General features: G+C 48.6%; 1 protein-coding gene across 1 annotated transcript in view; it reads left to right on the top strand.

Moving 5' to 3' along the window:
* LOC123788199 (uncharacterized protein KIAA1671-like) overlaps positions 1 to 12230 on the top strand; it is a 40673-nt gene extending 28443 nt beyond the window's left edge. Inside the window, 8 exon segments of the mRNA XM_087857249.1 lie at positions 6554 to 6737; positions 6740 to 6970; positions 6973 to 7938; positions 7941 to 8232; positions 8234 to 8424; positions 8427 to 8860; positions 8862 to 8928; positions 8931 to 12230. Of these exon segments, the coding sequence (XP_087713375.1) occupies positions 6554 to 6737; positions 6740 to 6970; positions 6973 to 7938; positions 7941 to 8232; positions 8234 to 8424; positions 8427 to 8860; positions 8862 to 8928; positions 8931 to 9370 (2805 nt within the window). The 3' untranslated portion in view covers positions 9371 to 12230.
* The last annotated feature ends 2094 nt before the right edge of the window (positions 12231 to 14324 follow it).

Below are 14324 nucleotides of genomic sequence, written 5' to 3'. Positions count from 1 at the left end.
CTCTAAGGGTGGAAATGAGAGCTAATCTGGAAGAAATTAAAAATTCTATGAGCTAAATGTAGTCAAAACTAGAGGCTCTGATGGCCAGGGTGAATGAGGCAGAAAAACGTATCAGCGAATTGGAGGATGGGTTAGTAGAAGAGAAAACTAAAATAGAATCTGGACTTAAAAAAATCCACACTCATGAATGTAGGTTACGGGAGATTACTGACTTAATGAAATGTTCCAATGTCAGAATCATCGGCATCCCCGAGGGGGTGGAGAAAAACAGAGGTCTAGAAGAGATATTTGAACAAATTGTAGCTGAAAACTTCCCTAATCTAGCAAGGGAAACAAACATCCATGTCCAAGAGGCAGAGAGGATCCCTCCCAAGCTCAACCACGACAAACCTACGCCACGTCACGTCATAGTGCAATTTGCAAATATTAGATCCAAGGATACGGTATTGAAAGCGGCCAGGGCAAAGAAAGTTCTCACGTACAAAGACAAAAATATTAGGATTACGTCAGACCTATCTACACAGACCTGGAATGAGAGAAAGGGTTGGGGGAGCATTTTCAAAGCTCTTTCAGAGAAAAACATGCAGCCAAGGATCCTTTATCCAGCAAGGCTGTCATTCAGAATCGATGGAGAGATAAGGACCTTCCAGAATCGCCAGTCACTGACCAATTTTGTAACCACGAAACCAGCCCTACAGAAGATATAAAGTGGGGTTCTATGAAGGTAAAAAGGCCCCAAGAGGGATACAGAACAGAAAGTCACAATCTCTAGAAACAAAGACTGTACTGGCAACATGGCATCATTAAAATCATATCTCTCAATATTCAGTCTCAATGTAAATGGCCTAAATGCTCCCATAAAACACCACAGGGTTGCAGATTGGATAAAAAGACATGACCCATCCATTTGCTGTCTACAAGAGACTCATTTTGAACCTAAAGATACATTCAGACTGAATGTAAAGGGATGGAATACCATCTTTCACGCCAGTGGACCTCAAAAGAAAGCTGGGGTAGCCATTCTCATAGCAGACAGATTGGATTTTAAACTAAAGACTACAGTTAGAGACACAGAAGGGCACTATATTATTCTTAAAGGATGTATCCAACAAGTGGATATGACAATTATAAATATCTATGCCCCCAACAGGGGAGCAGCAAGATACACAAGCCAACTCTTAACCAGAATAAAGAGACATATAGATAAAAATACGTTAGTAGTAGGGGACCTCAACACTCCACTATCAGAAATAGAACACCTGTGCAAAAATCGACAAAGAAACAAGGGCTTTGAATGCCATACTCGACGAGTTGGACCTCATAGATATGTACAGAGCACTACACCCCAGAACCAAAGAATACTCATTGTATTCTAATGCCCATGGAACATTCTCAAGAATAGACCATGTTCTGGGACATGAAACAGGTCTCAACTGGTACCAAAAGACTGAAATTATTCCCTGCATATTCTCAGACCACAACGCTTTGAAATTGGAACTCAACCACAAGGAAAAATTTGGAAGAAACTCAAACACTTGGAGACTAAGAACCATCCTGCTCAGGAATGATTCGATAAACCAGGAAATCAAAAATCAATTTAAACAATTTATGGAGACCAACGAGAATGAAAACACAACGGTCCAAAACCTATGGGATACTGCAAAGGCAGTCCTAAGGGGGAAATGCATAGCCATCCAAGCCTCACTCAAAAGAATAGAAAAATCTAAAATGCACTTTTTATATTCTCACCTCAAGAAGCTGGAACAGCAACAGAGGGACAGGCCTAATCCACACACGAGGAAGCAGTTGACCAAGATAAGAGCAGAAATCAACGAATTAGAAACCAGGAGTATAGTAGAGCAGATCAACAGAACTAGAAGCTGGTTCTTTGAGAGAATCAATAAAATTGACAGACCAGTGGCAAGACGTATCCAAAAGAATAGAGAAAGGACCCAAATTAATAAAATTATGAAGGAAAAAGGAGAGGTCACAACCAACACCAATGAAATTGGAAGGATTATTAGAAACTTTTATCAACAGCTTTATGCCAATAAATTAAGCAATCTGGAAGAGATGGAGGCCTTCCTGGAAACCTATAAACTACCAAGATTGAAACAGGAAGAAATTGATTTTTTAGACAGGCCAATTAATTATGAAGAGATTGAGTCAGTGATAAACAACCTTCTAAAAAACAAAACTCCAGGCCCGGACGGTTTTCCTGGGGAATTCTACCAAACATTCAAAGAAGAAATAATACCTATTCTCTTAAAGCTATTTCAAAAAATAGAAACAGAAGGAAAGCTACCAAACTCATTCTATGAGGCCAATATTACCTTGATCCCCAAACCAGGCAAAGACCCCATCCAAAAGGAGAATTACAGACCGATTTCCCTAATGAACACGGACGCCAAAATCCTCAACAAGATCCTGGCTAATAGAATCCAACAGTGCAACAGTGCATTAAAAGGATTATTCATCATGACCAAATGGGATTCATCCCTGGGATGCAAGCGTGGTTCAACATTCGCAAATCGATCAGCGTGATACATTATATCAACAAGAAAAGACTCAGGAACCATATCCTCTCAATTGATGCAGAAAAAGAATTTGACAAAATACAGCATCCTTTCCTGATTAAAACACTTCAGAGTGTAGGGATAGAGGGTACATTCCTCAATCTCATAAAAGCCATCTATGAAAAGCCTACAGCAAATATCATTCTCAATGGGGAAAAGCTGGAAGCCTTTCCCTTAAGATCAGGAACACGACAAGGATGCCCACTCTCGCCACTATTATTCAACATAGTACTAGAAGTCCTTGCAACAGCAATCAGACAACAAAAAGGGATAAAAGGTATCCAAATCGGCAAAGAAGAAGTCAAACTGTCTCTCTTCACAGATGACATGATACTGTATATGGAAAACCCAAAAGACTCCACTCCCAAACTATTTGAAGTTATAGAGCAATTCAGTAATGTGGCGGGATACAAAATCAATGCTCAGAAATCAGTTGCATTTCTATACACGAATAATGGGACTGAAGAAAGAGAAATTAGGGAATCCATCCCATTTACAATAGCACCAAAAACCATACATTACCTTGGAATTAACCAGAGAGGTAAAGGACCTATATTCTAGAAACTATAAATCACTCTTGGAAGACATTGAGGAAGACACAAAAAGATGGAAAAATATTCCATGCTCATGGATCAGAAGAATTAACATAGTTAAAATGTCCATGCTACCCAGAGCAATCTACACTTTCAATGCTATCCCGATCAAAATACCGATGACATTTTTCAAAGAACTGGAACAAATAGTCCTTAAATTTGTATGGAACCAGAAAAGGCCCCGAATCGCCAAAGAAATGTTGAAAAGGAAAAACAAAGCTGGGGGCATCACGTTGCCGGATTTCAAGCTGTACTACAAAGCTGTGATCACAAAGACAGCATGGTACTGGCACAAAAACAGACACATAGACCAATGGAACAGAATAGAGAACACAGAAATGGACCCTCGGTGCTTTGGGCAACTAATCTTTGATAAAACAGGAAAAAACATCTGGTGGAAAAAAGACAGTCTCTTCAATAAATGGTGCTGGGAAAATTGGACAGCTACATGCAAAAGAACGAAACTTGACCACTCTCTCACACCATACACAAAGATAAACTCCAAATGGATGAAAGACCTCGATGTGAGACAGGAATCCATCAAAATCCTAGAGGAGAGCATAGGCTGCAACCTCTACGACATCGGCCACAGCAACCTTTTTCATGACACATCTCCAAAGGCAAGAGAAACAAAAGATAAAATGAACTTGTGGGACTTCATCAAGATAAAAAGCTTCTGCACAGCCAAGGAAACAGTCAAAAAAACTAAGAGGCAGCCCACAGAATGGGAGAATATATTTGCAAATGACACTACAGATAAGAGACTGGTATCCAAGATCTACAAAGAACTTCTCAAACTCAATACACAAGAAACAAATAAACAAATCATAAAATGGGCAGAAGATATGAACAGACACTTTTCCAATGAAGACATACAAATGGCTAACAGACACATGAAAAAATGTTCAAAATCACTAGCCATCAGGGAAATTCAAATCAAAACCACACTGAGATACCACCTTACGCCAGTTAGAATGGCAAAAATGGACAAGGCAAGAAACAACAATTGTTGGAGAGGATGTGGAGAAAGGGGATCCCTCCTACATTGTTGGTGGGGATGCAAATTGGTACAGCCACTCTGGAAAACAGTGTGGAGGTCCCTTAAAAAGTTAAAAATTGAGCTACCCTATGACCCAGCCATTGCACTACTGGGTATTTATCCCAAAGATACAGACGTAGTGAAGAGAAGGGCCATATGCACCCCAATGTTCATAGCAGCAATGTCCACAATAGCCAAAGCGTGGAAGGAGCCGAGATGCCCTTCAACAGATGGCTGGATTAAGAAGCTGTGGTCTATATATACAATGGAATATTACTCAGCTATCAGAAGAACGATTTCTCAACATTTGCTGCAACATGGACGGCACTGGAGGAGATAATGCTAAGTGAAATAAGTCAAGCAGAGGAAGACAATTATCATATGATTTCTCTCATCTATGGAACATAAGATCTAGGAAGATCAGTAGGGGAAAAAGGGGATAAGGAAAGGGGGGGTAATCAGAAGGGGGAATGAAACATGAGAGACTATGGACTATGAGAAACAAACTGAGGGCTTCAGAGGGGAGGGGGGTGGGGGAATGGGATAGACCGGTGATGGGTAGTAAGGAGGGCATGTATTGCATGGTGCACTGGGTGTTATACGCAACTAATGAATCATGGAACTTTACATCAAAAACCAGGGATGTACTGTATGGTGACTAACATAATATAATAAAAACATTTAAAAAATAAATAAAGTGAATAATTCAGTGGTGTTAAGTGTATTCTCAGTGTTGTACAACCAGCACAACCACCTAGTTCCAGAATTTATTTATTTTTATTCTTTTTCAATTTAAGTAATCTCTGCACCCAGCGTGGGGCTCAAACTCCCGACCTGGAGATTAAGAGTCACACACTTTGGGGCGTCTGGGTGGCGCAGTCGTTAAGCATCTGCCTTCGGCTCAGGGCGTGAACCTGGCATTCTGGGATCGAGCCCCACATCAGGCTCCTCCGCTGGAAGCCTGCTTCTTCCTCTCCCACTCCCCTGCTGTGTTCCCTCTGTCACTGGCTGTCTCTCTCTCTCTGTCAAATAAATAAATAAAATCTTTAAAAAAAAAAAAAGTCACACACTTTGCTGACTGAGATGGCCAGGCGCCAACAGAATTTTTTAATCACTCCAGATGGAAACCCTTAGCCAGCCATTCACTTCCCATCTCCCACCTGTGCCTCTGGCAACCACGAATCTACTTTCTGTCCCTATAGACTTTCCTATTCTGGACATTCCATATAAATGGAATCATGGAACATGTATCCTTTTGTGTCTGGCTCCTTGAAATAGCATAATGCTTTGAAGGTTCATCCCTGTTGGAGCATGAATCAGTACTTCGTTCCTTTTCGTGGCGGAATACATTCCCATTGTACGGACAGACCACAGTTCGTGTATCCGTTCTTCTTCCGGAGGACGTTTGGGTGATTTCCACCTGTGGGTGATTTCCACCTGTCAGTAATTGTGAATCGTACTTCAGTAGACACAGGGGTACAAGTTTTTGTTTGGACCCCTGTCTTCACTTCTTTTGGGTATCTCCCCAGGAACAGGATGGTGGGTTAGGTGGTTGATCCTCTACCTTGTTGCAGTAGACTTCTTTCTAGATTAAGGAATGACCAAGGAATACACGTGTGTTAAAAACCGAACAGAACTGAGCGCAGAAGAGGCAAAACGATGTTCTCCTCCTCATTCCTTCCTCCCCTCACTCCCTTACTCACAGTTTGGTTTCTGTCTTTTCTCTGTTGTGTGTCTACACGTGTGTACACGTACACACATAGTTGTTTAGAAACCATATTGTTTTATAAATACACTGTTCGGCAGTCTGCTTTTCCCCTGCCCACTCCACGGTGTTTTGTGTGTTGTCAGATGGGACGTTAGGAGCCACCCCCCTTCTGTGGATCCAGGCGCCCTGTGGCATTCCGCTGTCTGGATTATGTCAGAGAACTCATTTAGCCCGTGCCCTACAGGTGGGCATTTAGGTTTGTTTCTGTATCGCTTGCTTCCCGTCTTTGCAGTGCTCCCCGAGCACCCTTGTTGACCCAGACTTGGGCATCTGGGCCAAGAAAGAGTCTTGGGAGGAAATTGGCCAGATTAAAAGGAAATGAGTATTTTAAGATCATGACATGTATACTAAACCGTCCAAAAGTCGTACCCATTTATGTCCTTGCCAACAGTGTCCAAGAGTGTCCATGTTCCCACATCCTCACCCACACTGGGTGTGTTCAGTCTTTGGAATTTTATGGTATCTCAGGGCTGTGATTTTAAAAGCAGCTGTTTTGATCAACTCACCACTTCCTTTCTCTTTCAAGTCCCTTAACTTTGTTGGATTGTTTTTTTGTTTGTTTTGTTTTGTTTTTCAGCAAAAAGAAGGGGATGGTGCGGATTGAGCATCCGTCCCAAGAAGCCCCTGGAAGCCTGGTACGCTCCGGGAGAAGTCTAGGCAGACAGAGCAGAAAGACAGTTCTAACCAAGTCCCTGGCAACTGTCAGGGTGAAAGTTCAGTGGGGGCTCGGAGCCCTTCTGACAGCACTCCAGAAGACGACGGAGCTTCCAGACCGTGTGGGCCACACTGTTTGAGCATCACGTGGAGAGACACACGGTAGCTGACCAGTCCCGACACTGTCCCTCGGCCACGCCCCCCAGAGATGTGGCCAATGCCCGTGTCCCAGAAATCAGACCCAGGCACAAGAGAAGCTCTTGGCTGGGGAAGGATCTGCTGGAAAAGACAAACCTCATGAAATAAAACTCCAGATGGGTTGAAAATCCCCATACAGAGAGATGGGGACGACTGCCCTTTTGAATGGTGAACCCAAACAGTATCACGTGCCCCTCCCAGAAGAACAGCCTTTGGATGAAAAACACAATAAAAACCCCTTCCTCCAACGCTCTGAAAATCCTCCCCCGTCCCAGAGGGTCGAGCCCAAGTATGACATTGTGCACACAGTGGGCAGGCGTGTGCACAGTGAGGCCATCTCCACAGCATCAGAGGAAAAAGCCATGAGCCTGTGAAGCGGCAGGTCTCGCCTCTCACCGAAGGGGAGGCAGCAGTCCCACGAGGTCACCCCTGCTGACCCGGAGTGCAGGCTGGAAAGTCAGGCGGGGTCTGTCCAAAGGCCAGAAGCTCGAGGGACGCATGGGCCAAAGCCTGACTTCCGAGAGTGAAAGGACACGTTTGGGGGCAATTGCCTATCACCCAGATGGACATGTGGGGTGACCGTGAACTGGCATAAAGCCACCGTGGTGGCCATTGAAGAGAAAGGCTCAGAACGGAGCCCTGAGGTCAACAGCGAGTGCTCAGCCAGTCCCTGCGGCCCCGAATCCAGCTCTGGGAGGGCCATCCAGGCTGCCATCCAGGAGGCCCTGCACGAGGGGCCTGATGGGGCCAGGAACAAGTCAGGAATCTGCAGCTCAGCGGGGGAAAGGGGTCCCCCCTGGGGATTCCCCCTGGACCTTCCTCCCAGGGGTAAGGATGAGCCGTCTGGCTTCCGGGCACGGCCGCATCCAGAAGTGCTCGTGCAGGAGGGGCCCCTCGCTGTGGCTGCCGGTGAGGGTGAGCCACGGCCGGCCCAGTCGCCGGAGCCCGAGGCCAAGATGCGGAAGGCGGGTCCCACAGACCAGCGGATTGAGAGGTGGCCACGGTGGACGTTGCCCCATGACGTGAAGTTTGACGAATTCGGCTTCTTGGCCCCAGAAAACTCCTGGAAGGTGGAGCAGAGACGAACAGACCATTGGAGCCCCACCACCAGTTGGAGACCCAGGAGGTGAGCCCAGTTGCTTCCCAGGACCCGACTCGGCCAGCGGTGAAGCAGGGGTCCTCTTGGGAACCCAGGGTGACATTTTTTGCAGTGACCTATCAGATTCCTGATACTCTAAAAGCAAAGAGCATTGGTAAGTCAGGGCCTGAAAACTTGACGAAACATTCTAGAAAAACAGTCCTGCCTCCTTCTCATCGTCTAACATCCACCTTGGTTTCTCTTAACCATGAAGAGCCACTGGAGGCCAAGGGCACTAACAACTGGGCTAAGGGCAAAGAACGCCACAGCATCAGCTGCTCAACCTCCGAAGCCAACGGACCACCCATCACCTCTTGGGGACAGGATTCTGGAGCCTTCTAGTGAAAGAATCATGGATGCTGATGCTTTGTGGGTCTGTCAGGGCCCAGAAGAGGGCACTGGTTTTCAGAACAATTGGAAGAATGGTGGGAACAGGACATCCCCCAGCAATGCCCCCAAAACACCCCAGCTTCCAAAAGCCACCCAGAAGCCAGCGATCTCCTCATCAGAAGGGACCCTGAGGTGGTCAGTGCAAGGGTCCCAGGGAAGACCAAAGATGGCTACAGGTCCAGCGTTCTTGACATTGACGCCCTGATGGCGGAGTACAAGAAGCAGGAGGGTCAGGAGCTGGTGGGGGGTACGCCCGCGGCCCCCAGCAACTCGACTCAGGAGAGGCCAGGCCAGCAAGGCAGCGTGGAACCAAGAAGGAAGAGCTGGAAGGAGAGGTCTGAAGCTGAGGGTCCCCGGAAACAAGCCGGTTCTGCCGAAGCAAACCACGGTTCCACTCCCTGCTCGGGCAAACAGCCGGCAGAGGCCCCAGGGGCAGCCACGAACACCAAATTCAGCCCTCCTCTGTGGGCTCTGCCACCCTCGGCTCCTAATGAGAAATACCCAAGGGGCCTCTTCTGGCACCGCGGGTCCCAGGAGAAAAGTTTTGGGAATCCCTGAGGATGACAGAAAGGACTTGGTTATTACCATCCGAGTCCAAAGTACCAGAATTCCGCAGCCGAGTCGAAGCCCACTCCCTGGGAGGATCTGGGCAGTGGGGCCTGCGTGTTGGCCAGATCTTCTCCTACTGACCAGAAGAAAGGGACCCCAAGGAAATCCACTGGGAGGGGAGAGGAGGGCAGTGTGGTCCAGTGGGGTGATCACCCATACGACTGTGGCAGGTCACCGCTGAATGTCAAGAGGGCCTATTCGGAGAAAGGCCCCCCTGCCAAAATCCGAGAAGGTCTGTCTGTCATGCAGGAAGCCAGAGAGAGGAGGCAAGAGCAACCCAAAGGGAGGTCCAGCCTCTCCAGAGACAGTTCTGAGGCCAAGGAGACCAAAATGGGGCCCTGCCGGCGAGAGTCGGGGACTCGAGACAGTCACAAGGTGAGCAGGAAGGCTGTTTCGGTTTTGTAAAACGTTGGTTAAACACCTAGGCCAGGGGTCTCAAACTCCCGTCCCATGTGGGCCTGGTGGGCGTGTAAATGAATGGAGTCAGGCTGAGTGTGCAACTCTAGGGAGTGGTGGGGATTGTGGCAAATAGAGAGCTCAGTCCCTAGGGGGGCGGGGCAGCTGCTGCTCAGGTCTGGCGGGTTCTTGACACGTGCTGGCTCCATTCAGTCCGTGGGCCACCAGTTTGAAACCTCTGGCCCAGAATGATGATAATCATTTATTGAGCACCTGCTGCCCGTTCCTGTATGTTGTATCAAGTTCGTTATCCTGTCCATAATATTCGGCATCGGGCATGACATTTTGCGAACGTGAAAGGCGTACTTGTTGAATGGATGAGTGAGCAATCTTGTGTGAGTCTCATGGCAATGCCTCTCTTGTCGGATTGTGGTAGTTTGGGTTTCCATAGAAGCAGACCCTTGCAACCAATTGTTTTATTTTTATTTTTTAATATTTATTTATTTATTTATTTATTTATTTGAGAGAGAGAGACACAGAGCTCCAGAGAGAGCATGAGCTGGGGGAGGAGCAGAGGGAGAGGGACATGCAGACTCCTTGCTGAGCACAGAGCCCGATGCGGGGCTCAATCTCACAACCCCGTGATCATGACCTGAGCTAAAATCAAGAGTCGGACGCTTAACCGACTGAGCCACCCAGGCGCCCTGCAAGTAGTTATTTTAGAAGGTGATCCCCGGCAGGGATCCCCAGTGGAGAAGTGAGGCGGGGGAGGGGAAGGCTGGTGATAAAGGTGCCCCTGTGGGCCTCTGAGGCTCATTCTTGCTGGAGACCTCTGGGAAGTGGCATAGATCACCCCTGACTTGTCCTGTCCGAGGGGCAAGGAACCTGGAGTATTTATTTTCCAGTTCCCTTTGCCCTCATCTGAGGCTATTTCTGGGGCTGTCAACATCCGAACTTCTCATCCTGGGTGGTGCCACGCTCAGTGGTGGAGAGAAAACTCCTCCCGCGGCAGGACACCATTGCCATTGGCATGTACTTGAGTGTTGGGCAGGGCACCCACAATGTCAGCTGCACATGTGATCATCTTGTACAGGTAGAAAAAACCCAGGCTCAGAGAAGTTAAGTAACTTGTCTCGGGTCACACAGCACCAAATGGCAACCTAGGGTTTGAACCCAGGTCTGGCTTGATACCCAAGCTTTCAAGTAGGCTCCTCGGTGGTGAATGAGGACCCTTGAAGATGGGGAAGAAATCTGAGTATCAATCCCCTTGTCCCCCTCTCGCCCATCCTCAGCATTCCTCCCATCCCGTGACCACTTAGCTTCTTTTCTGGTCCAAATTCATATAGAGTTTCTTTCTGAAAATACAAGCTAGTACGAACACAAATTCTTATTTTTGCCTCTTTTCCATCAAAGAGCATTCTCTCCAGGGGGTTGAAACTTTGGCTGCATATGGACGTAACCCCGTTGGCTTCTCTGAGTGATGCAGGGCAGACCCTTTCCCCGAGGGCCTGAGCCTCAGTTTCCTCATCTGTAAAAAGAAAGTAGAGGGTCCAGCCTGGACAGGGACGTGGTAGAAAGGAAACAGTGGGGTGATGCCAGTACAGATCACGACACCAAGGGTCACCTAAGGCTTGCCAGGTACCGCGTTCAGACCCCACTCTGCCGCTCACCAGCCGTGTGTGGGACAGTGACTTTGCCTCCCTGGGCCTCAGATCCCTCACCAGAGCTGACAGAAGTTTCTGCCCGGCAGCTCTGTTGGCAGGCTGAATGGAGATACAGCGTGGCCTGGGCACTCAGTGGGTGCGAGCGCAGGGCCGGCCCGTGGGTTCAGCCAAGGCACTGCTGGAGGAGGGATTCCACGAGGCTGTTACTGTGGGCACAGCGGGAGACGGGGGAGGACCAGGAAATGTGACACTTAATCCATTTGCCAGCGCCTTGCTCAGGGGCCTCCTGGCAGCGGGAGAGTCAGGGCAGTGTGGAGGGGGCCCCCAGCCGGGCCTTGGATACCAGCCCGGGGTGCGCAGGCCCCAGGAGTGCTCGTTGTCAGGGGATCTGTTTTCTCACCGAGGGATTGGGAAGCCTTGGACCAGCTCCCTGTTTCCCTTCTCTCCTGCCCAACCAGCTTTGGTTCCTGATCTTGAAAAACATAAAAGGCACACAGAAGTACAAAATGTTTGTGGTTAAAAATTCAGACCTTACGAGAGTGTATAAAAAAGTGTACCCTGAACCCCTTTCCCTTCCCCACCCCCCCACCCCCAGATGTGGCCACTGTTCACTTTCGATATCTCTGGGGCTTTCCCACCCCACAGCGTTGCTGGTCCATCACATACATCTTTACCTGTAGTTGTATTTTCCTTACTGCAAAAGCAGTGAACGCGTGTATGACAGTGGACCTGTTATGGTAAGCATACGGTTTAGAATGAGACGCTCCCCTAAGTGGTGAGTCTGGGGTACAGCCTTCCAGGCCCATCGGTGGTTCTCAGCCCTGGGCAGTTTTGGCCCTAGGACACATTTGGTGACCCGTGGGACAATTTCTGTTGTCCACTCCCTTCCCCTGCCTAGAGTTTTCTCCCAGTACTTAGCACCCTCCAATGCATGGATCGGCACCCCCAGCCCCAGCCCCTGAGAATCATCCGGCTTCTAATGCACATAGGTCCACAGGTAAGGAAGCCCAGCCAGGTAGAGATACAGGTAAATCCCATGCTGTCTTATGGAAACACGGCAATATTCTACAGAAAAATCTTACACCTTGCTTTTTTTTTTTAACAGTAAAACAAAAAACAAACAAAACAGTGTGTAGATAATCACCTCATTATTTTCAGTGGCTGCAAAGTATTTTATTAAGTGACTGAGCCCAGACATTTTTTTTTTTTTTTAAGATTTATTTATTTGACAGAGATAGAGACAGCCAGCGAGAGAGGGAACACAGCAGGGGGAGTGGGAGAGGAAGAAGCAGGCTCCCAGCAGAGGAGCCTGATGTGGGGCTCGATCCCATAACGCCGGGATCACGCCCTGAGCCGAAGGCAGACGCTTAACCGCTGTGCCACCCAGGCGCCCCCCCAGACATTTTCTATCCAGACACTTGTTGGTGGGCGTGTGGGCTGGTTGGAGGTTTTGTGTCACAAACAGGGCTTCGGGGAGCATGTTGGTGCAAGCGTTTGCTCCCCTGGGTGAGGCTTTCTTGATTCACAGCCAGTGCTGCCCACGTACCCGGAGTAGGGTGTGATTGGACTTCAAGTGCTCCCTTCCTCCTCCTCTTTTTCTTTTTCGCCTAAGAAACATATATCAAAACTTTGTCCCAGGCCCGATTGCAGTATTGTTTAATTAACTGATTTATTTGAATTTCAAAAGACAGAACATTTTCAGGAGGCTCCAAAACTACTCAAAGGCACGGAGTTACCACCCTTTGTCCCTGTCTCGCCCATCCTCAGCATTCCTCCCATCACTTGGCTGCTTTTCGGGTCCAAATTCATATAGAGTTTCTTTCTGAAAATACAAGCAAATATGAACACAAATTTTTTTTATGATTTTATTTATTTGAGAGAGCGCGCGCACAAGCAGGGGGAGCGGCAGAGGGACAGGGAGAAGCAGGCTTCCCGCTGACCAAGGAGCCCGATGCGGGACTCGATCTGAGGACCCTGGGATCAATGACCTGAGCCGAAGGCAGACTCCTCACCGACTGAGCCCCCCCCCCCGGCTCACACCCACATATGTGTCTTTGAGAGCTTTTGGATTCAGCCCACAGGGTGTCCTCATTTTGATTGCTGTGCGGTAGAAATGGGTGATGTTCTTGATCTTTTGCGAATTACCAACCCCGGTCAGCCGTCATCTTGCGCATGCGCAGGTTTGCCCTGGGCTTAGGACGGCGAGTGTCTAGGGGGAGCGCGGTTGCGATTTTGCAGGATCCTGCCGGAGTGCGCTGCAGCGGGGGCTGTACCCGGTCACATCCTCGCCTGCAAGGACAGGGCCCCATTTCCCCTCAGAGACCTGAGCAGCCCGGCGCGTTACCAGACCTGGGGATGTCATGCCCCTGGTCGCACCCCTCCTCTTGTCACCTGCGTGAGGCTCTCTGTTTTTCCTTCCTCTCACCCTCTTGCTTATGTTCCTTCCACTCGCTGTTCTTTCGGACCCCGGTCCTTGGTCCTTTTCTCCTTGAGTCGTTGGAGTTCTTTATTAGGAAGGTGAACCTCTTGTACTCTCATGACTTGATTTCTCCCTGGAAACAGCCCTGGACGGCCTGCCTTTGTGACTTAGTAGCTGTGTGACTCCAGGCGTCTTGCCAGACCTCTCTGAGCCTGGATGTCTTCGTCTGTGGAATGTGAATCCTGCCTGCTTCACTGCTTATAGGAGATTTATTGTGAAGCAGATTTATCCTGTAGTCGAGCCCCTGGCCCAAGGCTTGATGTGAAGGAGGTTTGAGGGAATCAGAGAAGCCCCTCCAGATCTCCGCTCATTTATTACATTTAATAAGTGGGCTCACCCTGTACCAGGCCCTGTTCTAGGCACCGGGGCTGCCTGGAGGGACCAGCCCACTGTATCAGGCCGTGCGGTGCAATAAAGCCGCCACCAGTCACATGTGGCTCTTTGAATGTAAATTAAAGTTAAACAAAATTAAAAATTCAATTGCTCGGTCCCACTAGCCACATTCAAGTGTTCAAAAGCCACGGGTGGCTCATGGCAAGTGTATTGTACAGCCCAGATAGAGAACATCTCCGTAACCACAGAATGTTCCAGTGGATGGCTCCGGTCCAGGGGGCAAGCAGACCCTGAGTGAGTGAGAGTAGGAAGTGCTGGGGAGATAGAAGAAGAGGCGATGGGGAGGTGACTCTAAGAGGGTAGTCAGGGGGAGGTGTCCTGGGGAGGGGACCCGAGAGGTGCCACCTGAGTGATGGCCATCATGGGGATGAGCGGTCCCGTGGATGCTGGAAGGGCCACAGTGGGCACAGGGGGCAGGGGCCAGAGC

This window comes from Ursus americanus, chromosome 30 (genome assembly GCF_024610735.1).
Source record: "Ursus americanus isolate L20-20 chromosome 30, mUrsAme1.1.p, whole genome shotgun sequence".
In the NCBI taxonomy this organism is placed as follows: domain Eukaryota; kingdom Metazoa; phylum Chordata; class Mammalia; order Carnivora; family Ursidae; genus Ursus; species Ursus americanus.
This window is presented reverse-complemented; position numbering and strand designations above follow the sequence as displayed.